The 24234-nt window shown below is 54.5% G+C and overlaps 1 protein-coding gene across 4 annotated transcripts in view; it reads right to left on the reverse strand.

Annotated features, from left to right (window-relative positions):
• The window catches only part of AKT2 (AKT serine/threonine kinase 2), a 48655-nt gene extending 24625 nt beyond the window's left edge, over positions 1-24030 (reverse strand). For all 4 annotated transcript variants that reach the window (XM_081215850.1, XM_081215848.1, XM_081215851.1 and 1 more), the window contains exons 1-2: positions 23862-24030; positions 4793-4922 (exon numbers count right to left, since the gene is read on the reverse strand). In XM_081215850.1, the coding sequence (XP_081071976.1) occupies positions 4793-4838 (46 nt within the window). In that variant the 5' untranslated portion in view covers positions 4839-4922; positions 23862-24030. The remainder of the gene's footprint in view (positions 1-4792; positions 4923-23861) is intronic.
• Between the last annotated feature and the right edge of the window lie 204 nt (positions 24031-24234).

The following is a 24234-nucleotide window of genomic DNA, read 5'->3' on the forward strand; positions in this document are numbered from 1 at the left end:
TATACAAATGGCCAACAAGCATATAAAAAGATGCTCAACATCATCAGTCATTAGGGAAATGCAAATCAAAACGAGATACCACTTAATACCCACCAGGATGGCTTTTATTAAAAAAAACAAAAACAAAAAAACAAAATGAAAAAGAACAGGTGTGGGTGAGGATGTGGAGAAATGGAAACCCAGTGCACTGCTGGTGGGAATGTAAAATGGTGCAACCCTGTGGAAGCTTGGCGCTTCCTCAAAAAGTTAAATACAGAATACATTGTAGATTACACATACAGAATGTATGACCCAAATTTTATACATTTCTTACCTACATTATCTAACTATATATAATAGATTACAAATAATATAATCTAATAGATATATACGTCCCAGCAATTCCACTCCTAGGTGTATACCCCCCCCAAAATTGAAAACAAGTACTCAAATCCTTGTATACAAATGTTCATAGCAGCACTATTCACAATAGCCAAAAGGCAGAAATACCTCAGATGTCCATCAACAGACATACGGATAAACAAAATGTGGTATATTCATACAACGGAATATTGTTTGGCTATAAAAAGGAAGGAAGGGGCTTCCCTGGTGGCGCAGTGGTTAAGACTCTGCCTGCCAATGCAGGGGACACGGGTTCGAGCCCTGGTCCGGGAAGATCCCACATGCCATGGAACAACTAAGCCCATGTGCTACGACTACTGAGCCTGCGCGCCACAACTACTGAGCCTGCGTGCCACACTACTGAAGCCCGCACACCTAGAGCCCGTGCTCCACAACAAGAGAAGCCACCGCAACGAGAAGCCCACGCACTGCAACGAACAGTAGCCCCTGCTCGCCGCAACTAGAGAAAGCCTGCGCGCAGCAACAAAGACCCAATGCAGCCAAAAATAAATAAATAAATTTAAAAAGAAAAAAAAAAGGAATGAAGTACTGATACGTGCTACAGCATGGATGAACCTCAAAAACATTATGCTGGGGGCTTCCCTGGTGGCGGAGTAGTTGAGAATCTGCTTGCCAATGCAGGGGACACGGGTTCGAGCCCTGGTCTGGGAAGATCTCACATGCGCGGAGCAACTAAGCCCGTGCGCCACAACTACTGAGCCTGTGCTCTAGAGCCCGTGAGCTACAACACAACTACTGAGCTCGCGTGCTGCAACTACTGAAGCCCACGCGCCTAGAGCTCGTGCTCCACAACAAGAGAAGCCACCGCAATGAGAAGACCGCGCACCACAATGAAGAGCAGCCCCCGCTCGCCACAAATCGAGAAAGCCCGTGCGCAGCAGCGAAGACCCAATATGGCCAAAAATAAAAAAATAAATAAATTTATTTTTTTTTAAAAAGTTATGCTAAGTGAAAGAAACCAGACTTTTGTGGCCACATATTGTATGATTCATTTATATGAAATGTCCAAAATAAGTAAATCCATAAAAACGGAAAACAAATTGGTGGCTGCCAGGGGCTGGGAGGAGGGGGAATGAGAACTGACTACTTAACAAGTACAGGGCCTTCTTTCAGGCAGATGAAAATGTTTGGGCATTAGACACAGGTAGTGGTTACACAACACTGTGAATGTACTAAAGGCCACTGAATTGTGCACTTTAAAACAGTTAATTCAGTGTTATGTAAATTTTACCTCAATTTTAGAAAGAAAAACAAAACTAGAAAAATTCATCTACTCTACTGGAGGTTGGGAGAGTGATCACTGCTTGGGAGAGGCACAGGGGCTTCGGGGGGCTGACTGACTCTATTTCTTGACCTGGACACAGGTTTGGGGGTAAGCTTATAATCCAGGCACTTACCTGTGGTGCTTTATATATCGATAACAAGCTAAGAAAAAAAAAGAAACCTAGAAGGAAAAATATCCTCACAACAATCCCATTTTACAAATGAGGAAACTGAGGCACAAAGAGGTTTCATTACTTGCCTGAGGCTCACAGTTGTTGGCTGGGTGAGCTGGGATTGGAACCCAGGTTTGCTCTGTCCAGAGTCCATGTTCTTGAACCACTATGCTGTCTGCCTCTAAACTGGCAGACGGGGCCTGGCCTGGTGGGGCCTGGCAGAGAGTATGCTGAGGCTGTGTCAGAAAGGACACCCGCACATGGCATAAGGGACCCATTCCTTGAGTGGACCTTGCTGAGCAAGAGGCGGCATGTGAGCCAGGAGCTGTCTCAGGAGTTGGAGCCTGAACCTCAGCACCACCACCTCCTTGCTGAGACCTCAGGCAAGTCAGTCTTCCTGCCAAGCTTCAGCTTCCTAGTCTGCGAGACGGTGCGCACCTGACGGGGCAGTAATGGAAATGCAACAAAACTGGGTCTGCCTAGAGCAGAGCCCCAGGCCCGGCACGAGTGGGCACACGGTAAGCCGGAGCTGCTGTTATTTCAACCACCAGGGGTGGGGTGGGGTGGGGTAGCGGGGGTGTCCAAACAGCTGCAGGGCCCACTTCGCCTTACCCACCTCTACCAGTTGCTGCTCAGAATGACAGGCACTGGAGAGACCCAGGAGTGACACGCACTCGTGTGTGTAGCTATGGTACAAACCCAAGGCAGGTGGTCATCTCAGCAGCTTGTCTGGGTCCATGCAGGTAAGTGGAGACACTGAAGGTCTAGGAGGGGCTGAGATCCACTTAATGCCATCAGCATTAATGCCAGAGACAAAGCCCTGCCCCGGCCACAGTTCTCGGGCCACCATCAGGGCTCCGCCAACCCAGCCTAGCGAGCCACGGGCCACGGAAACTGAGGAGCCTGAGACCCTGGCACACCCTAACACGCTCGCACTATCCACACACACAATCCCAAACGTTCATTCAACAGTTACCGAGTGCCTATTGCATGCCAAGCACTTTTCCTGGGCACTGGGGACATCTCAGTGAACAAGCCAGATAAAATCCCTGCCCTCATGAAGCTGACAATCTCAGAGGCCTGGGTTGTTGACCCATTTTACAGATGTGAAACCAAGGCTCAGAGAGATGACATAGCTTACCCAGTCACACTGAGAGGAAGTGGCAGAGCCAGGGTTGACACCTGCCAAGGTTCAGAAAGCTCCATCAACAGCCCCAAACTCAGGGCCCAATCTGGGCGGGTAGGCCAAGGTGTCTTCAGTACCACCCTGCCTGGAAAGGGCAGCAGGAAAGGATTCTCCCCTGCTCAGTGTGATGGGGGAGGCCTGGCCTGGGGAGCCACCTCCGTCCCTCATCACTGCTCCACGTCTGCGGGATGGGACAGGGCAGGATGGGCGGGCACCTCTCGCAGTTTCTGCAGGGCCAGCCCCACCAGCCTCCTCGCCCCCTTTAAACAGGCCTGGCCTACTCCCCTCTGTAGACTCATGGGCTGTCCCCTTCGCCCTTGCCCCAGTTAACTGTGGGGCTCACTCCCTCGCGTCCCTTCAGATCTTTATTCAAACCCCCCCTTCTCAGTGAGGCCCTTGCTGACCACCCCGTTTGGGACAGCTCCCCCTCACACCCCTCCTCCTCCTCACATTGCTTGGCTTTCCTCCGTGGCACTCACCACCCACTGCACACACCTGTCTACTCAGGTGCCATGGGCTCTCCCCGCCAATGTAAGACATCAACAAAAGGATGGGGATTTCTGGCTCATCTGGTTTACTGCTGTGTCTCCAGCGCCTAGAACAGTGCCTGGAACACGGGAGCTGCTCAACACATGTCTGCTGAGTGAACGAAAGCGCACAGAGTGGCTACCCCCAGGCCTGGCGTCCCCCTCCGCAGGGGAAGGTCCGCGGAAGCCAGGACAGTCTGCCTCCTTTGCTCCTGGGTGCCTGGACAAGCTGACTCTCAGCACGTGCCTCTTCCTAGCTGCCCCTGCACACGGCAGCGCGGGCGTTAAGTGCGCTGGTTCTGGGGCAGGGGCTGCATTTCTCAGCTGCCCACAGCACAAGCAGACCGGGTCACGCGCCGGCTCACCACATCCTGGGCTTCTGAACGCCTGGAGAGTTAAAGCCCTTTCCATGGAGTCTGATGCTGCGTCGCCGCTCTGCCCACCTCCTCCGGCTCGCCCTCGCTCGCTCTGCGCCAGCCACACCGGTCAACTCTCCGGTCCAGGCACAGTCCCACCTTTGTCCTTGCTGTCTCGTTCCCTGCAACACCCCTGCCTGTCTATCCGTGTGGCTCGCTCCCTCACCTCCTCCAGGCCTCTGTTCACTGTCCCCTCCTCAGAGCCGCTTCCACTGAACCCCATCTTTCTCCAGCCCGTTCCCCCTCACAGCTCCTATTTTTCACAACAGCACTTACCACCACCTGACATCATGTCTGTTTATTGTTTGTCCCCACCCCCGAGTGCAATGGATCGCAAACTCCATGAGGGCACCACAGTGTCCCCAGAGCCTGGGGTGGCCAGCCCGGCATACCACACACTCCGTGAGTATTTGCTGAATGAATAAATGCTGAATATCACCTCACTGTGTTACTTCAGTTAAGTGACTGACCCTCTCTGAGCCTCAGTTTCTTCATCTATAAAATGGGGCTACAAACAGGATCAACTAATGCAGAGGCAGAACGTGAGGCCTGGCCTGGAGGCTCATGCAGGAGGTCCAGCTAGGCCTGGAGGCTCAGGCCCAGGCACAGCCACAGTCCCTCTGTCCAGACTACTTTCAAAGATCCCATGAAATGGGCTGGTAAGGAGCTACTGGCCAGGGGCAGGGAGGGAGGCAGACAGGGCTTGGAACGCTGGCTCCTCAGGTGGTAAAGACCCTGTACCTCTGCCTCTCAGGGCACAGCTGCCAGGAGAGCCAGGGCAGAAAGGGGAGACACGCAATCCCGTGGGCAAAAGCAGCCCCTTACCGCGCTTGTGGAGCCAGCCTTCTTTGATGACAGACACCTCGTTCATGGTGGCAGCGTGACAGGCTGTCACCTAGCTCGGGACAGCTCAGGGCAGCAGGACATGCAGGAGGTGCGGTGGACAGAGCACAGCCTGCAAGACAAGAGAGGAGCCTGTCAGAGTGGGAGGGGGATTGGGCCTCAGCGCCTTCCCTCGGGACAGCCCGCCTCTGAGGCCCCTCGGGCTGCTCTGACAGGGTGGAGCCAGGGCGGGTGGGGCGAGACCTGCCCTGGGGCCCAGGCTGAGGGAGAAGAGGTGGCCATGTCCCCAGGGAGCCCAGTCTTCGGGGGAAAGGACACGAGCTTGCCCTCAGAGCCCACTCTGGAAGGAGCACAGCTCCCTGGCCTGTGCCCGGACACTCAGGACACCCGTGCTGAGCAGAGGCAGCCCCTCCACCCACCGTCACTCCTGGCGGGGCGGGGCGGGGCAGGAGGCAGGCGAGGAGCTGAGGCTCCGCCCCCTGCGTCACTCCCATGCCCCAGCGCTGAGGTCACCTGGGCTGAATCAGACAGCCCTGGGCACCTGAGGGAGTGCTCAAAGCCACCAGTATCTGCCTGCCAGCCCCAAACACACACACACACACACACACACACACACACACACACACACACACACACACTCACTCACTCACTCACTCACTCACTCACTCACTCACTCACTCTCTCCTTTCCAAACCAAGGAGCCACCAACCTGCCACCTTTAGCAAACCGAGTACCCCCCCAACCCCAGCACCAGGCCACCTCATATCACTCCCTCAGCCTCAGTTCCCTCCTTGTCCCCACCAGATGACAGAGGAAAGAAAGGCCTCAGTGCTCCGGATCTTCAACAAGAAAGGAACCTACTGCGTGTACACTTATCTGGGGCCCAGGAGCCAGTCCTGGGGGCTTGACCGAGGCCCTGGTCCCCTCCCAGAGACCTCTGCTTCCGTCCTCAGGGACCAGCAGCCAACAGACTGACAGACGCCGAGGCCGCTGCTTCGTCTCAGGTTCCCAGGGCAGAGGGGAGAAAGCGGGGAAGGCAGCCACCAGCTGGGCCCCTACCTGGAGCCACAGGCCTGGACAGGGGCCATGGAGCTCAAGGCGCCTTTCGCCTTTCCTGGCCTGGGGTTATTTGCGGACAGCAGGTCAGGAGCTACGGTGGCCCCCAGAGAAGTGGCAGCTGGCTCTGGGGACACCGTGGGCATCAGCTTTCTCTCGTGCCCCAGGGGAGCTGGTGGGTTGGACACATTACTGCCTGGCATGTGATGGTGGCAGGCTGCCCGGGCCCCAGGCAGAGGGAAGGGAGGTAAGTGGGAGGAAGCCAGAGGAAGACAAGATGGACAGTGACAGGGAAGTAAACAGCGGGGGAGAAATCACGTTCTGGACTCTGAGCTGCAAAGACAGGGTCCAGCAGGGGCTCCGTCCCCCAGCAGGTACAGCTGGCGCCTCTGGGGCTCACACCCACAGACTGAACACACCCAGGACCGCCAGATCTTCGCTCCCAAACATCCACCAATCTGTGCTTCAGTCTTAATGGGACCAGGGTTTCCACCCCAGCCTCCCTACAACGCGGCTCAGGTCCAGTGCTGTCCCTCTCCCACGAGGACGCACCCCACCTGTTACCCGGCCTCCCATCTTCCCATCTGTCTCCCTCAGCACCTAGAGGGACCCTCAAATCTGACCCGTGGCTTCCCCCGGGCCTCAGGAAAGAGCCAGGCTCCTTAGCTTGGGATTCCAGGCCCCTCAGGCCCTGGCCTCTGCTGCTCCCCACCCCTGCTCCACCGGCAGTCCTCTCTGCCCATCCACGGGCTTCCTGATCCTCTCCTGCCCCGCCTCCCCTCCCCACCTCCCCTCCCACCCTGGCTTTCTCCCTGGTTTCCCAGCCTGTGCTCTCAACCCCTGTACTCCATCCTAAATCTGACCCTGTCCCTCTCTGTTCAAAACCCTTCCATGGCTCCCCAGTGTGCTCAGAACACAGAACAAGGTCCTTTCCACCAAAAGAAGGCCCGGCATAAGCAGAAAGGCACCTAGAAAGCCCTCAAGAAAGGCTAATGACCGTTGACAAGTATTACCACATGAGCCACTATCCACCTCCCCAGCCCCTCCTCCCCGACCCTCACTCTCTGCCAGGCTTCTGGCACTCAGGCCCTTCCCTCTGGCCTCCATCCCCAACACCTTCTGTGAGTTCCCCCTCTTCCTTAAGGTCTCAGCTGAACCAATGCCTCCTCCAGGAAGGCTTCCTGACCTCAGAGGCTGGATTGGGTCCTCTCCATGCACCTCCTGGTCAACTCTCCCCACACCTCTAAACACTAATTCAGTGCACCAGCCGGGTGTCTGGCTCTCTGTTGAATGCACAATGAACGAACCCAAGTCTCCCCAAAAGATTCCCAGCCCAGGACCAGACACAGCCTCAGAAACAATTCCAGAATCTATTCACGCCACCAATCTTTTTCTGAGCATGTCCTAAGCTCCAGACTCTGTCCTGGGTTCCAGAGACAGAGAGTCACTAAGACACAGCCCTGCCTTCAGGAAGCTCACATTCCAGTGGGGGAGGCAGACAGTACACAGGTCACAACGTCAGGTGGCAGCAAAGAAAAATGAACAGGGGAAAGGAGGGCAGGGAATGGGTGCTGTGCTAGCCACGCTGTATGAGGGACAGGTGAGCCAACATGGAGGGAGCAAATTTCAGGCAGGGGAAGAGCAAGTGCAAAGCCCCTGAGGAAGCTTGGGAAGGAGCTTGGGGACTGTGGCTGGCACAGGGCAAGGAGCCGGGGCAGGGAGCACACTTGGGGCCTGGAGGCAGGCGTGGTGGGGAGTTAGGGAATTAGGGAATTCCTCTCCAACACGCGGGCCAACACTACACCTTCCCCTGGTACGAGCTCAGTTCAGAATAGGGCTGGGTTTCCAAATTGGGCTGGGATGGAGAACCCAGAGTCCAAAGGAAGGGTGGATGTGGAAGTAAAGGACAGGGGCCTCGTGTCCAATCTCAGCTCTCCCCTCCCCTCCCCTCCCCAACCTCCCCAGCCCAGCAACTTCACCTCTCAGAGCCTCTGTGATTCAGCAGCACCAGGGCTGTCAGCAGCATGAAAGCACCCACTGTGTGCAGAGGTTCGGCCCACTGCCTGGCCCCCAGTGAACACCCAAACACATGGCTGCCAAGATCAGAGAGAGGTGAAGGCAGCCGGGTGTGGCCGCGAGTGGTCAGGGTTGCAGAGTCCAGGAGCCAATGCCAGCTGGGTGGCCTTGAGCGTGAGGGCGCTCCTCCAGAACCTCTCCTGATCACTCCCAACCACCCCACCAGAGGGCCATGACCATGCCCAGGGCAGGGCAGAGGCTGAGAGAGGGAATTGTTTACCTTGGGTCTCCCAGCTGAGGAGTGGTGGAGGCCCTGGCTGCTGCTCAGCACACCAGAGCCACTTTTTACATTCTCACTTCAGCGACTAAAAAGCCAGCAAGCAGCAGCTCGGGCGAGGACGGGGGAGGAACTGAAAGATCCCCTGCATCCTGCCTGGATCCTGCCCATCGTCCCACTGAGGGTGGCACCTCTGCTGAGGTATCTGTGACGCAGTCCTGCAGTGACGAAACACCATCACCGCAGCCAAGAAGATGGCCTGCTCCCTGGGGAGCTCCCGATGGAGGACACCCAGACCTGCCCCTGGAAGCCAGGCATCAGCAGAGCAGGGGAGTGTCTGCATGGCCCCACCCCACCCACTGCTCCGTAGGGTGTCTGGGCTTCAATCGCTGAGGGTCTGGGCAGGAGCTGCAGCTGTCAGTTAGAGGTGAGCCACCTGGGAGGCAAGGTGAAAAGAGCAAGGGCACCTCAAAGGAGAGGACACTCACACAATGAAGGAACGCACACAGTTTCATTAGTTATGGGGAAATGCAAATTGAAACCACCCACCAGGATGGCTAAAATTTTAAAAACTGACAACTCCAAGCGTTGTCAAAAATGTAAAGGAATCGGTACTGCTGGGAGTATAAAATGGTTCAACCACTATGGAAAATTGTTCGGCAATAACAATTAAAACTCAATTAAAAAATACCCCATGACCCAGCAATTCCACAGCCCTCTAACAGAAATGAGTGCCTTTGTTTACCAAATGACATGTACTAGAATGTTCACAGCAGCAACATTCACAGTAACCTCAAAACTAGAAACAGACCAGGTATCCACCCACAGGAGAATGGATAAACAAACTAAGATAAATTCATAGAGCACACCACCACACAGGGACCGAACTACTGATACCTACAACAGGGATGAAGCGGAACAACTTTACACGGAGTGAAAGAAGCCAGACGCCAAATGACACATCAAGTATGAGTCCATGGACAGCAAGTTCAGAACAGGCAACATGACACCATTTGTTTCTCACTTGTAAAACTGTGCAGAAGATCAAGGAAGCAAATATCCAAAAGTCAGGAGAGTTGTTACATTTGGGAGTAACAGAGGAGGGAGGTTTCTGGGAGCTGACAATGTTCTACTGTGATTACAGAGAATCACAGCTTTACAGTTATTTGTTATACTGTACTGTATAAAATACGTTGAACATATTTTTCTGTATTTTATGATGAAGTCACAATAAAAAAGAACCTGGGTTTGGGAGCCCAGAACATATAGGGGAGCTAAAATTGGGCCTCCTGGCTTCTGGGGCTCCCCCCAACCCCAAGGCTGGCTTGCCTGGATTTTCACTTCAAGGTCAGTCACCAATGAATAAGGAAGAGGAATCTGGGGTCCGCAGGCTCTGGATTTCAGCCCCAGGCTTTGCTGCTTCTTGGCTGTGCGGCTGCAAGCGACACCCTCATTGGCCTTAGTGCTCCCATCTGTACAATGATCCGGCCGGAAGAGGGACGTGCACCCCGGAGGGGCAGGGCTGGAGGGTTGGTGAGTATGTTTAACACAGAAGAAAGCTGAAAGGGAATGAAAATCACCATCCACATGGTCAGCTCTGAGCAGGGAAAGGAGAGGTAACTGGAGACGGGTCCCTAGGGGCAAGGGCACAGTTTGATGTTTTAAATATCTGCTAAGTACATGGATATCACTGACTCATTCTAGTGTATGTCTTAAGCACTCTAGTAAATTTTTTTTTTTTAATTTTAAGACTTTTATTTTGGCCGTGCCGCGCAGCATGCGGGATCTTAGTTCCCCAACCATGGATCGAACCTGTCCCCCCTGCATCGGAAGCACAGAGTCTTCACCACTAGACCGACAGAGAAGTCCCTAATTTTAGGACTTTTTATTTCTGTCTGCCTCGGAAGTCTTATTTCTCAATGGTTTCCAAACTGTAGCTCCCTCAGAAGCTTCATCTCACCTTGCTGGATCACGTCCATTAGAGGTGATTTACAGGATGACACAGGGCCACGGGGAGACAGGCCCTCAGGTGACTGCCTCGTCCTAGCTGGCAGCCTTGGGAAGGGACTGGGTCCTGGAAAGGGTCCTTCCAAACCTCTTTTCTCATCTGTAAAATTAAGGTCACTGTGGTTCCTGCCACTAGAGGGACTGTGTGGCCTAGATGAGCGAGCTCTAGTGCTCCTGTCCTCGCCCCTTCTACAATCTGGGACCCTGTGACCACTTGAGTCAGAGGAAACCCCCTCCTCTGCTCAAACCCTCCCAAGTCCCCATCTCACCCAGAGTAAAAGAAGCCAAAGTCCTTTCAGGAGCCCAGGACCCTATTCTGCAACATCCCCCGCTTCACCTCTCCGAACCCTCCATGGCACCGGTGCCTCCAACACACCTGGACCCCCCTACCTTGGGGCCCTTGCACATGCTGCCCCCTCAGTCAGAAGTGTCTTCTCCAAGTATCCGTGGGGCCCCGCCCCACTTCCTTCAGCCTCAGCTCACATGTCTCTTTCTTCGCGAAGCCTCCATACCCTCCGTGGTCAAGAGGACCTCCCGTTATCCTTTATGAAAGTAAAGTGCTCATCATCACCAGTGCGACTGTGCATATTTACTTGTTTACAAGCTGACTGTCGACCTCTCTGCACTGTGATGCCAGCAAGGTAAGGGCAGGGGCTCTGGCCTGCTCGGACTGCAGAACCCGATCCTCACGTTCAGGTCCTCAGAACCTTGCGCGGTGCTAGGTCCACAGCGGGCACTTAATAACTATCTGTGGAATGAACGTGGGTAAGAGTGAAGCTCTGTGCCCAGAACACCTTCAAAGTAAGTTAAATTTCTTTCCTTGCCCCTTGTCAAGTCCTTTTTCACTCGCCCCCTCTCCCTGACCTGCTTTCCATGCCAGACAGCACAGATGGGATAAGGAGGCAGGAGGGGGAGACAGAGGCTCTGCATCTCCTGGGGCTGCAGACAATGGGGTGGGGCTCCGTCCTGACACCCTGACCCCCCAGGAGCCTCTGTCACCTGCTCTGTAATCTGCACAGCATCTACAAGTCCCAGGAGGACTTGCTCAGGAGAGAAATTCAAAGACAATAGGAACCTGTGGTTCGACAGGCAGCATCTGCCCGTGGGAATGTGGGAGGAAAGGCGCACAGGGCAAGCGAAACGACTCCCTCATTCGCCACCTGCAGCTCTGTGAACTGGACCCGCGCTTTGTGCGGGCACTTTAGCAAAACTGATAACGTGGAAAACGCACATGTCCTTGGAGCAATTTCCCTTGCAGAAAACGCTTATGCAGGTGCACACAGGTTCTCGGGCAGGGTTGCTCAACCTCGGTACTAGTGACATTTAGATAATTCTGGTCATGGGGCTGTTCTGCCAACTGTAAAAGGTTTTAGCAGCATTCCTGGTCTCTACTTGCTAAAACCAACAGCTCAACCTCCCTCGGAGTTCTGACCATCAAAAATGTCTTCCGCCATGACCAAATGTCCCTTGGGGGCAAAGCCATTCCCCTTGGTGAGAACCACTGTTCTGAGAATACTGTTGCTGGAATAGTGAAACACAGGAAGCAACTTAAATGCCCACAACAAGGGTCTGATATTGTCACAACGGTTAATATGATGCCAGTATGAAAGTGTCAATGCCTATGCAGCACCTGGCACACGCCAGGCATACCTAAGAGCTTTGTACATGAGAACTCAACTCTCACAGAAACCCTATGCGGCAGGCACTCTTTAGCTGAGGGTTTTTTTTTTTTTAATCTCCTTCTATAATTATATTTAAACTTTTTCTTTTTCTTTTTTTTTTTTTGGCTGCGCCACACAGATTGCAGGATCTTGGTTCCCCGACCAGGGATTGAACCAAGGCCCCAGGCAGTGAAAGCGCAAAGTCCTAACCACTGGACTGCCAGGGAATTCCCAAGGCACTCTTATTATCATCTCCATTTTTATGAAGAAACTAAGTCACAGGGGTGAAATAACTTGCCCCATCACCTGATCAGGAAGTATGGAGCTGGGCTGGGACCACACGGGCCCAAGTGGCCTGTGGAGTTAAGGCACACCTGGATTCACGTCCCTGCCCGTCAACTTTATAGCCTCCCCAAGTCTCAGTTTACTCTGCAATGCAACGGGGATGATAGCAGTGCCTCCATCGCAGGCTCATGTGTGGGAAGAGCCCAGCAAAGCACCCAACCCTCGGTGAAGGTCCACCCACCAAACAGAACATGATGCAGGCACGCCATGCGCAAGAACCAACATCAACATGACATATGCTGACACTGCCTGTCAGCGTTCAGTGTGCTCACAGCACAAGAGGACATCGACCTGATCCCTTTCTGAAGCACAAACGTGTATGCACCACATCGCCTCAATTCTGATATGCTTATTTTTTCACAGGCTGACAATACTGAGATTGCCGTGCATCTCACAAACCACGTATAAACTTCATCTGCAGCATCCTTTTCAGAAAAGTGGTTATGTGATCAACAGTGGATCTTATGGGGAACAGTGTCTTCCACGGGAGGGCACGAGGTATACGTTAAATGTCATGTGCAGAGAAGGAACTGTGCCAAAGAGCCAACAGAGGCAGAATAATGGGAGCAGGAGTGAAGGTGGCCTCGAGAACCAAATGCATTTCAACCTCAGCTCCGCCACTTGCTGTGTGACCTTCGGAAAATCACTTCCCCTTTCTCCACCTCGGTTTTCCTCATCCGCAGGTTAGAGATAACAATGGAGCAAAGGTCCAAGGCTGCTGTGAGGATTAAATGAATTTATCCACATAAAGGCCTTCAAACAGAGCCCAATACGATGACTGCTCAACACCTATCAGGTGTTAGCATTTCCCCAGCAGGTGGAGACATGGGGACCATCACTTCCTACATGACACGCTTCTGTAATGTGAATTTTTACCTATACTGCCTCTTTGGTAAGAAGACAGTATTGAGGATACTTTTTCTTCTCCTGGGCACTACATGCTCCCCACAACTGCCCCATCTGTCTACTTGGAGCAGGTAAGACTGGAGGCAGGCTGAAGACGTGGGTGGGCTGCAAACAATACTGGGACAAGAATAAGCACCAGAGCAGACTTCCTCCTCCTCCCTGCCACCAGCCCCACACTGCCCTGCTCTGCCCGCCTTTCAGCACCCACAGAAATCATGTCAAATGTTTGAGTCTGCCTGGCCACAGACCCGTAACACTCAAGAGCACCAAGTCACAGTTAGAGGGATCCTCCAAAAACAGCTCTGCTCTGGGATCACGTCACAGGCCCTTATGGAGGCCACAAAGGCCCACTTGAGGTGGCCCCTGCCTGTTCTCCAGCCTCATTGGTCAGCATGCTCTCCGTGCCCCTCCACTGTCCCCTTTACTCCTTGCTCACTCGCTCTCTCTCTCTCTCTCTCTCTCTCTCTCCCCCTCACCCCAGGGCCTTTGCACATGCTAGTCCCCCACCCATCTTCACCTACCAAATCCTTGTTTCCTCAGGGAAGCCTGCCCTGACTGCTCCCTGCCTCACGAGTCACAGACCTTCAGAGCTCGGCTTTCCTATCCCCTCACAGCACTTACCACCTCTACCGTGCTCAGTCACTCGTATAATTAATTATCCGGGTAATGGCACCTCCCACACCAGACTCAGAGCTCCACGCATGAGGCAGAGACAGGGCCTGTCCTGGTCTGCACTGTGTCCCCAGCCCCACCCAGCCAGGGCCAGGCCCAGAGCTTTCATCAATTCAGGGTGGGGGTGGCAAACAGAATCACAGCTTCTGAGCTCAGAGTTCTGCCAAGTGGAGGGGAAACAAAAAAACCTGCGTTCACTCATTCCACAAATATGGCACCCTTGCTGTGTCAGCACTGCTCTGGTCACCAGAGAGTCAGCAGTGACCAAAACAGAACTCCCTGTCCTGGAAGAATTTAAGGCGGGGGGGGGGGGCGGTTGGACAGGCATTAAAACAAATAATTTAAATAAACAGATAAGTTATACAGTACACCAGAATGACCAATGTTATGGAGAAAAGAAGTATATAGAGGAATAGGTGTGTGGGAAGCGGGCAAGGGTTTCCGATTTTATAAACGGTGGTCAGAGCAGGGCTCACTGAGACAGTGAAATCTGAGCACAAACCTGAAAGAGATGAGGCAGCCATGTGGAGACCTGGGGGAGAATGGTCCAGGCCAAGGAAGAACAGCACCAAGGTGTGGCCTGCGTGAGACACAGGAGGTGGCGGACGGGAGCGAGGCACGTGTGGCTACAAAGGAAGCCGGGGACCTGGCTGGGCAGGGCCTGGGAGGCTACTGTAAGGGCTGTGGCTAGGATTCCCTGGAGGTCCAGTGGTTAGAACTCGGCACTCTCACTGCCAGGGCCCGGGTCCCTGGTCGGGGAACTAAGATCCTGCAAGCCTCACGGTGCAGCCAAAACAAAAAACAAAAACAAAAAACCAACAAAGGGCTGTGGCTATTTCTTGGAGAGAGATGGCAAGTGTCAGCTTGAAGAGGGTGCAGTGTATGAAATCCCCTGGCCCCAGTGAGGCAGGAGCTGTGTCCCAGCCTTCTCCTCCAGGAATTGTGCCCAGAAGAAGCCCTATGCACTGGCCTGACACTCCCACCACCTGGCTCACTTGGGGACCACAAGGACCCATACTTCACAGATGGGGAAAACTGAGGACAGGAAGGCTGGACAGCTAGGACACAGCTGAGGAGACTGAATCACGGCGTCCCAGTCTGAGCCTCTTCCACCTCCCTCTACCCTCACTCCCGAGAAACCGAACCCCTCCCACACCCCAGCCAGCCCTCCCTTACCATCCTCCATGCCCTGCAGAAGAACAGGGCCGCCCCGACACACACGCGCGCGCGCACACACACACACACACACACACACACACACACACCCCACCCCCCCTCCCATCTGGCTGAGGGGTTCCTCCCTCACAGGAGCGACTCTGCACCGCCAGAGGCAGGGCCTGGTGGTGTGAGTCCCCACGTCATCCCTAGGGCACCTTGGAGCAAAAAGGCAGGGTCCTAACCAGGGCTAATATTTACTGAGCGCTCACAACGTGCCAGGCCTGGATTCATATTAATAATCCTCACAGTCACCCTGTGAGGTAGATATTATTACTATCCCCATTCTTTGGAAGAGGAAACAGAGACCCAGAGAGAATAAATTGTGTGCCCAAGACCATAACAGTGGGTGAGTGCAGGACATGGCTGATCTAGACAACAGAATTTTCTGTAATGATGGAAATGTGGCTACTGGGGCTAGTCCAACTAAAGAACTAAATTTCACTTTAATTTTAATTACTTAAAATTTAAATAGCCACACCTGGCTAGCGGCTAGCATACTGGAGGTGTAGCTCTACAGAACCTCAGCAGGAGCCTGAAGGCAGGGGCGGGGCTGAGGGCAAGCCAAGTACCATGGATGCTCACAGGCCCGAGGGCTGGCTCATCCCGGCCCTCCGAGGAGATGCTCCCACACTACACCACCACTCCCGAGCCATGACCCTGACCTGCTCGCCCCAGAGAGCCGGAACAGGGCTCCGAGGCCCAGACCCACACCTGGTGTCCTGCTGGGCTCAAATCCTGACTTCCACTTCCAGGCTGCAAGGGATGCTTCTCTGAACGTCAGCATCCTCGGTCTATAAAATTTGATCTTAATACCAACCAGACCAAGCATTTATTATGTTATTTCAAAAGATGCCTTTTTTGACAACCCAGGGTCATCGTGGGGACCCAATGCAACGTGCTTCCAGCACAGCTGGGGGTGAGGCCGGCGCTTTGGAAGACGGGAAGCAATTATACAAAGGTGAATTCCAAAGTCAAGGGCCAGCCTGAGCCTGAGTTAGCCAGAGCTATGGAAGTAGCAGCTATGTTAATACTGTCACTAGCTGGTTAAAAGGTATCAGCCAGATGATTCATGACATACCCATATTAACTTTTTAAAAAATATCATATAAATGAAAACACACAGCTAGAAAGAAAGCAGACAACTCGCAGACACCACCCCAAAACACATGCTCAACACCCTCACCGGCCACCCCCCACCTAGGTCTCTGGACACCAGTTTGAGAAGCACGACCCTAGGGGACCCCAGACCTGCCCGAACAACCTGGGTCCCGCCACCCTCCGCTCCCTCCCTCTCTCCCAGCTCCACCACAGTGGCCTACTCTCAGTATCACCACCACATCAAGGTACCTCCCACCTCAGGGCCTTTACCCAGACTCTAGCGTGCCTGGCCCATTCCTGAATGTCTCACCTCAGGAGAATTCCCCAACGCACCCTGCACCCCGCCCCCCCACGGCCAGCTTAGATCTCTGTTCCCTTCCTCGGAGCACCAGTAAGGCAAACGTTACCTCTCCACGGCCTCCTCTAGACTAGGTGCTGCTCCCTGGTGTCCAGAACTACACATGGCACAAAGTAGGTACTCAGTAAATTATCTGCTGAGAGGATGGAATATGCAAATGACCAGAAACAGCCGAAGCTGGCTCCAGAGGCCATTCAGGAATCAGTGCCTTCCACCCTCATCCCTTCCCCCTGGCCTCTGGGGAAGGATGGAGCTGCCCAAGGTCAGGGCCCCACAGGCATGAGAGGCAGCCGCAACCCCTCTCCCAAGCAGGCATCAAGTGGCTCTAACTCACTCATTTCCAGGACCAGTGAGGCTTACCTTGTGCCAGCTCTGTCTAGAAGAAGAGAAAGCAAAAAAGAACAGCAGTAACAATCCCAGAAACAGTGGCCATGGCATTGGTCAGAGGCAGAAGAGCCAGTCTTAAAAAGGCAGACTTGACCCCAGATAGAGCTGGGTTCAAATTTCATGTCTGTCACCTATTAAAACTTTAACTTTGGGTAAATCCAATGACCTCCCGGGCCTTCATCTGGGGAGAAGAGCTGCACCGAGCTCCCAGGTCGTGGTGGGAAGCAGGCATGTACAGCCCTGGAGCAGTGCCTGGCACAGAGAGCCCACCGTGCCAGCTCTCAGCAAAACACAGGCATTCTATGTAGCGCTCTGAACCTCAATTTCCTCTCCACAAAATGGGGTGACTGCTGCCTACCTCACGGTCTGCCATGTGTCTGAAAGAGCATGCACGGAGTGCTCATAGCGTCTGGCCGAGCCCCTGCTCAGCGACGGGCGTGATGAATATTCCTGTCCGGTGCCCTCTCCAGTGGGAACCTCAGCTAACTGGCCTGCCACTCCTTCCCTGCCAACCAATAAGCCCAGGCTGGCCACATCCAGAGCCCCTTCTCTGCTCTCAGGTGCCCAGCCTGACAACCTCCAGCAACAGCAGCTCAGATACACTGAGCACCTTCTCTGGAGGCCCCGTGCCACGTACTTTCTGACACGTTAGCTCCCTGAATCCTCCCTACAGCCCTTCTCGGCAGGGATGTGCCGTCAGCTGAGCAAAATGCATCTCCAAGGGATGAAATCAGGCCCCCACCGTTGCATGGCAACCAAGACAGGAGCCAGGAGCAGGGTTCACACCCAGGCTGGCTGCCCCCAGCCCGGACCACTACACAGATGATGAACACCTTGAAACCAGGCTGCAAAGGCCTGGGGAGGGGGGCAAAGGAGCGGCAGCCACCCCAGCCCGTTTGGAAAGGGCCCACAAGGTGGCAAACCAAGGCAGCCTTGGATTTCTGGCCTCACCCTTAGAAACAACATCTGCGGAAGAGCTTCCTGGGCAGGACAGCTGGGCCTGAGGAACTTCCTGCAGGAACCTCCGACATGTAGTCTCTCCTCGGCCAGCCCTGGCTTGCTGCCCCCTGTTCCCGCACCCAGGACAGCCGGGACCTGACGTGGGTGCCGAGTTGGCAGCAGGTCCTGCCCCCAGGGGGCCAGGCTGAGCTCCCACTCCACCACCCCTCCCACCCCTGCTCCCTCCCTCCCTCCCTCCCTCCCGGTCTGCTCCCAGGGCTGTCTCCCCAAGCTGGGCCTCCTGCTGCTTGGCTGGCTGTCCAGAAGAGCCTGCCACGGAACCACCCCACCGTGCAGCCCAGAGGCCTGGTGCTTGAGAGCCTTCCACTGAGAGCTCTTGGGAAGTTGAAGAGGGGCCCAGGGAGGGGTGTCCCTGGGTCCCCCAGAGGCTTGGAGATCAACTGAGAAAAATACTCCTTTCCATCCCCACCCCCCATCCCAAGGGATTTCTGGAGGCCCAAGGATGTTTGCTCTGAGGGGCTGTGCTCCTTCCAGGAAGACACTCCAGATTGAGCCTGGGAAAATCAACAGCCAGGCTCCTGCTTACTGCGCTAAGCCTTAGGTTCCAGGCTCAGGTGTGGGATTAAAAGTCCATGGTTACCAAGCACCTTCCTGGGCTCGGGGGACTCTGGAGCCACTCTGCCCAAATACAAAGCCTGTCAGTGTTGGGGGACCCCTCACAGATTACCGAGGCTCTCCAGGCCTCATTTCTCAACCCTGGGAGGTGGGAACCACAGCTGATTCCTCCTCGGTCTGAGGGGTTTTCACTCAAGTCTCCCATGGCTCTTCACTGCACACCAGTCCTACCTACAGGCCACCTCCCCAGGGAGGCCCTCCCTGGTCATTCCAGCTAAAACATAACGTCCCCACTCTCTCTTTCCCCTGACCCTCATTCATTTTGCCTTTGAAACGTTCATCACAACCTGATGTCCTATTATTAGTTTGTTTGCTGGGTACTTGCCTCCAGTAGAAGGTAGGCTTGTAAGGCCCGGTCTTCCAAGTTCTAGAGCAGTGCCAGGAATGTTGCAGGCCCTCAGGCCATAAGCTGAGTGGAAGGCAGAATCAGCAAGTACAGTTTTTAGCAGGTATTACTGTTGTTCTGTGCTGTTATCTGATATTAGCTGTTTGGTTGGGGAGGGGTGGGCAGAAAATTAGCCCCCTGAGCCTCCGCCATCTGTCCCTGAAGGGAAAAGCCATGGGCCCTGGGAAACATGGTGTGAAAACCACAGAGGAGGGAGGCAACCAACAAGGCCTTTGCTCTTTCTACAGCAGAGATTCTACTCAAGGGGGAAGTGGGAGGCATGTGAAACTCCCTGACCGGCTCTAAAATCTACCCCCACTCCAGGCAGAAGCCTGAGAACCTCTCATATGGCAACAGGCATCTTCTAAAACCCTAAATCTGACCAAGCTGCTCTTCAAGATGGTCCCCAAGGCTCTGAGCGACCCTGCCTGCCCTCAGCTGCTCCTCACCTCACCCTGCACAGCCACACGGGCCTCTGTGCAGCCCGTGTCTGCACCTCGCTGAGCTCAGTCCTCCCTGCAATTTTTGCACTGTGGTTCCCCCCACACCCCAAGGCTGCTCCTTCTCCTCAGGTCACCTTGTCAATCTGAGATCAGCTCAGGGGCCTTGCTGACAGCCCATCGCACCTGATTTTAATTGCCAAGCACCTCCCTTTAGCCTGCCCCTTGTTTATTCAGCAGGTTTAGGGTTTGCCTCCCTCAGTTCCACGGGGGTAGGGCCTTTGTTGAGTGCCCCGCTGTATCCCCGGCACGTGAAGCAATGCCAGGCACAGAACAGGTGTTCAATAAATGGTGGCGGATGAACGAAAACCTTTCCTCAGCTCCGCAATGCCTTCGGGATCAAAGCCACACTTCCTGCCCAGGCCCACGAGGCTGTGAGAGGCCTGGCCCCTGACTCCCATAAGCACTGCTGCTACCCTCCCTGTTGGAGACCACCCTTCTGCCTCTCGGCCTTCAAAAGGACTGTTCTCACCCAGGTCAAGGCCGTTACCACCACTCCTGGGAGCTATGGTGGAGAGTCAATAAAAGCACAAGCAGGAAAAGGGTTTAGCAGAGTATGACATCTGGAAAGGACCTAGAATTTCGACCTCGAGGAGGGGCTCCGGGCAGCCACTGTGTAGGAGATGGCGGGGACCTGGGGGCTGCATTTGCCCCGCCCCTCAAGCCTCCAGAACCTCCTGTTTCCTCACCTGGAAAATGGAGATGCTAATTTCAGCCCTGCCCTCCTCCTGGTGTTACCTGACAAGGCTCTGTAACCTGGGAAGGGCCTTCAAGATCCTAGCAGAAGTAATAAGAATTACAATTGTGAAGATACCCTGAGGGCTCACCATGTGCCAAGCATTCTTCTTAAATAGTGATAGCAGGCTTACTGTTACACCTGCACAGGTATACGTGCTCTCCAGAAATTAACCCGTTTAACCATCACGACAACCTATCAGGAGGGAATTAGCATCATCCCATGACACAAATGATGAAATGAGCTCAGAAGAACTGAGAACATGCTCAGAGTCGCACAGGCAGCAAGTGGTAGGGCTGGATTTGAAGCACTGAAGCACTTCAGTACAGCTCTTTACAGAGTTTAGAAACCAGAACAGCAGATTCCTGGATCCTGGCTGGGCCAGGCTGGGGGGCTGGATTCCAGGATGATGCCTGAGAGGACTGACTGAGGGTGGGGGTGGTGGGGAAGGATCGATGCCCTCAGACTGCCACTGGAGCACTTATTCAGTGCCAGGCACCATTCTAGGAGCTTCTCTTGGATTCATTCATTTAATCCTCATGAAAGCCTGAGGGGGATGTCATTCTGAGCCCATTGCACAGAGGTGAACACTGTGGCCCAAGGTCACAACTAAACGTGAAAGCACCAGAACTTGCACACATGCCCGCTACACCATCCTTGTGCAGGGACCTCAAACACGGGTCCCCTAGTAGCTGTGTCACCCCCTACATGTCTCTCCTGCTGTTTCCTCCTGGCTCCCAGCAGACATTCTGCCCCAGGTTAAAAGATGCCCTGGCTCAACTCTGAGGAGGGATCAAGTTTTATCAGCAAGCCCAGAAACTGCTAGACTGGCTGCCGGCAGAGGTGCTCATGGCAGCCCTAGGCTCCAAGGGTGAGGGGAAGGAAATGCCCGCAGCTGGCAGGGTCTAGGGCAGGAGCTCTGAGGTGACAGAGACCCTCTCCAGCTTTGGGACCATGAGCAAAGAATTCATTCAAACCCCAGTCTGGCCCCCAAGCATCTGACAGACCTAGAACAAAGCAATTCCTCCTCTGAGCCCCAATTTCTGACTCTGAAAAATGGACAGAAACACCATAACCACCCCTGGATTCAACTAAACCACTGTTCCAGTTACATGTTGACAGGCGGTTTACTGTGAGGCCAAACCAGGCCAGGGGTTCACGTCCCAGCTGTACCACTTCCAACTTTGAGATGTCGGGCAAATCATTTCACTTCATAGCAAGTGTCTTGGTTTCCTCATCTGTAAAATGGGTATCACACTGCTACCTAGCTCATAGGAGTCTATAAAACAGGCATAACCATACTTACCCCATGGGTGTGTTTTGAGATTTAAATGACGTCATGGGGTACTTCCCTGGTGGCGCAGTGATTAAGAATCCTCCTGCCAATGCAGGGGACACAGGTTCGAACCCTGATCTGGGAAGATCCCACATGCCTCGTAGCAACTAATCCCATGCGCCACAACTACTGAGCCTGCGTTCTAGAGCCCGCGAGCCACAACTATTGAGCCTGCGTGCCACAACTACCGAAGCCCGCACACCTAGAGCCCATGCTCAACAAGAGAAGCCACCGCAATAAGAAGCCCATGCGCCACAACGAGGAGTAGCCCCCGCTCGCCGCAACTAGAGAAAGCCCGCGTGTAGAAACGAAGACCCAACGCAACCATAAATAAATAAATACCTAAATAAATAAATAAAAATAAAAGAATAAAAAATAAATGAGGTCATGTGTGTAAAAGGCCTGTCACATGCCTGACATAGGGTGAATGTTCAGTAGCTCTGGAAATGATTTACCACTCTGTGCCTCAGTTTCCCCTTCTAAAGTGGAGATCATGACAACAGTACACAAAGCTCTAGGCTGTGGGCATTCTGCAAGTTAATCCACGTGAAGCATTCTGAACAGTGTATGGCACACAGAATGCACTCAATAAATATCAGCCATTGGTCTCAAGATTATTGTTTTTACTACTGCTGTTAATCCCATCAGGCAAACCCTCTAAAAGCTGGCAGACCAGAGAAAGAAACCCCTGGCGCAGAGAAATTCTACAGAGCCACCGTGGCCTCACAGAGACTCAGGGACCGTTCTCTCCAGCAACCACAACCCATGGAAGCCAGTTAGCTAGGAAGCTGATGATGTGGACCAGAGGGACTGTCTGCCCCCTTTGACCACATCACCAGCCCACATTAGCTGGGTCAATCAGGGATTATGGCCAGCCCTCTGGGAATTCCAGACCCAGGACAAAGGTTACGGAGCAAGCCAAGGTCACAGGCTGGCCTGAGGAGCCAAGCTCCCACCCAGCAACCACAGTGAGAAACCAGATCCGTGGGGGATTTGGCCGCCCCAAGTCCTTCGGAGCAGCCTTCCTCCCTGGGTCAGTGTGGGGCAGGGGCATCGCCACCAAGTCCCCTTGGCCTATGCAGAGAGGAACAGCTGGGAAAACAGCACTCAGCCTCATTGCCGCCTAATGGTGAAGCCAACTGTTATCGCCTGGTGGGGAGCGTAAACATGATGAGCGGCTGGACCAAGGAGACACAAACATGTGTCTGGCCTCATGGCCAGGGATGGAGGGGCCTGGGGTGGTGCCTGGCCCCTTGGCACCCACCACCAACCACTCTCAGGCCAGAGCTCCTGATGCTTCTCTGACAGAGGAAGAGTAAACAAGGTTCAAGGGCAGACCACGGAAGACCTAATTACGCCCAGGCCTCTTGCTGAGCCCAAGTGCCTTCCAAATGAGAGGAAAGGGGTGCTCAGAATTCCAAGGATAAAGATGTCCCAGCCACCCTCCCCACGGGGAGAAGTGTCCCTCAAAGCACTCCTTCCCCCCAGGTCTTAAGCAGGTCCAGGGACACAGATCCTCAAATCCAAGCTCCACACCCCCTCCCCTCCCTAATATGGAGCCGAAAGCTCAGAAAACAAGCGGCTTCTAAGACGTCTCCCGCAACGCCCCAGCCAAAACCACTGGAAGAATTTGCCACAGAGGTGTCCCAACACACCTTAAAATAAGGTTTAATAACATGAAAAGGTTCTAGGGTAGACAGCAGTCCCACTGACCATCCACTTCCCCTCAAAGTCAATAAGAAGTTCAATAAAGGGTGATTCCCCCTCCAGCTCAGCGTAAACCCCCAAGCTCCACCCACCAAACACAGGAGGCAGAACCCCCTCCTCATCGTTCGGCATTACAGCGCTCCCAGAGTAACTCCCCTGAAAACCCACTCGGGCCCGTCCCCCCGCCGTCCCTCAAAATTATAAACATCACAGCCCTCCTCCTTTGATATACCGCGGCTCTACGTTCTAAGGATGGCTCCCCCCAGGACCTCAGTGGTACAACCCAGAGGGCGCTACCCGGGCCACACTAGGTACAGCTCCCTCCCCAGAAGCCCCTACCTCTCTAAGCACACTCTAGAAACTATTTCCACAGCCCCCTACACTTGGTAAGACGCGCCCCCTCAAAGGCTTAGCCTTCGAACACCAGGAGGGCTCTCCCCTCCCAGCCCACTGGCTCAACCCCCAGCCCAGCACGCAGGGGTCTGCGCCTCCAGCCCTTCAGTGGTCCGGTCCCCACACTTTGATATGCGCCCTCTGCAGCTTCAGTGGTACAGCCCGCCGCCCCCGCCCCCTCGGGGCTAGTCCTACCGCCCCCGCGCAGCCTCCCCAACTCAGTCCCGGAAGGGGGGGCTCAAGAACTACCGTCCCCGCCCAGTGGGCACCGGTGGTACGGCCCAGCGCAGCTTCGCTGGGGGTCCGGACGCGACCATCGTGGGGGGGGGCGCTTGGGGACACGCGCTGGCGCACTCACCTGTCACCGGCGGCCGCCCAGCCTCTCTGGCGGGGTTCTACTCCTGCCCATCGCCACGCTACGCTTGATCCCGCTCCTCGTGTTTCCTGGCGGCGGCGGCGGCAGCACCAGCAACAACGCCTTAGCGGAGCCAGGCCCAACGGCTCGCGCGGCGCGGCCCCCCCGCCCCCTCCCCCCAGCCCCCGCTTACCGCCCCCTCCCACCCTCTGGACGGAAATACCGCCTTCTCCCGCCACAAACAGGAACTGACGTGAGAGAGGGAGAAAGGAACTCGAAGAGCGCTAGAGCGCAAGCGCAAGGAAGGGGAGGTGGCTGACTCAGAGAAGGGCGCCTGCGTACATTAGGCAAGCTTGAACCGGTGTGGGCAAGGGAT

The sequence above is a fragment of the Mesoplodon bidens genome (assembly GCF_964165515.1).
Source record: "Mesoplodon bidens genome assembly, chromosome: 18".
Taxonomy (NCBI): domain Eukaryota; kingdom Metazoa; phylum Chordata; class Mammalia; order Artiodactyla; family Ziphiidae; genus Mesoplodon; species Mesoplodon bidens.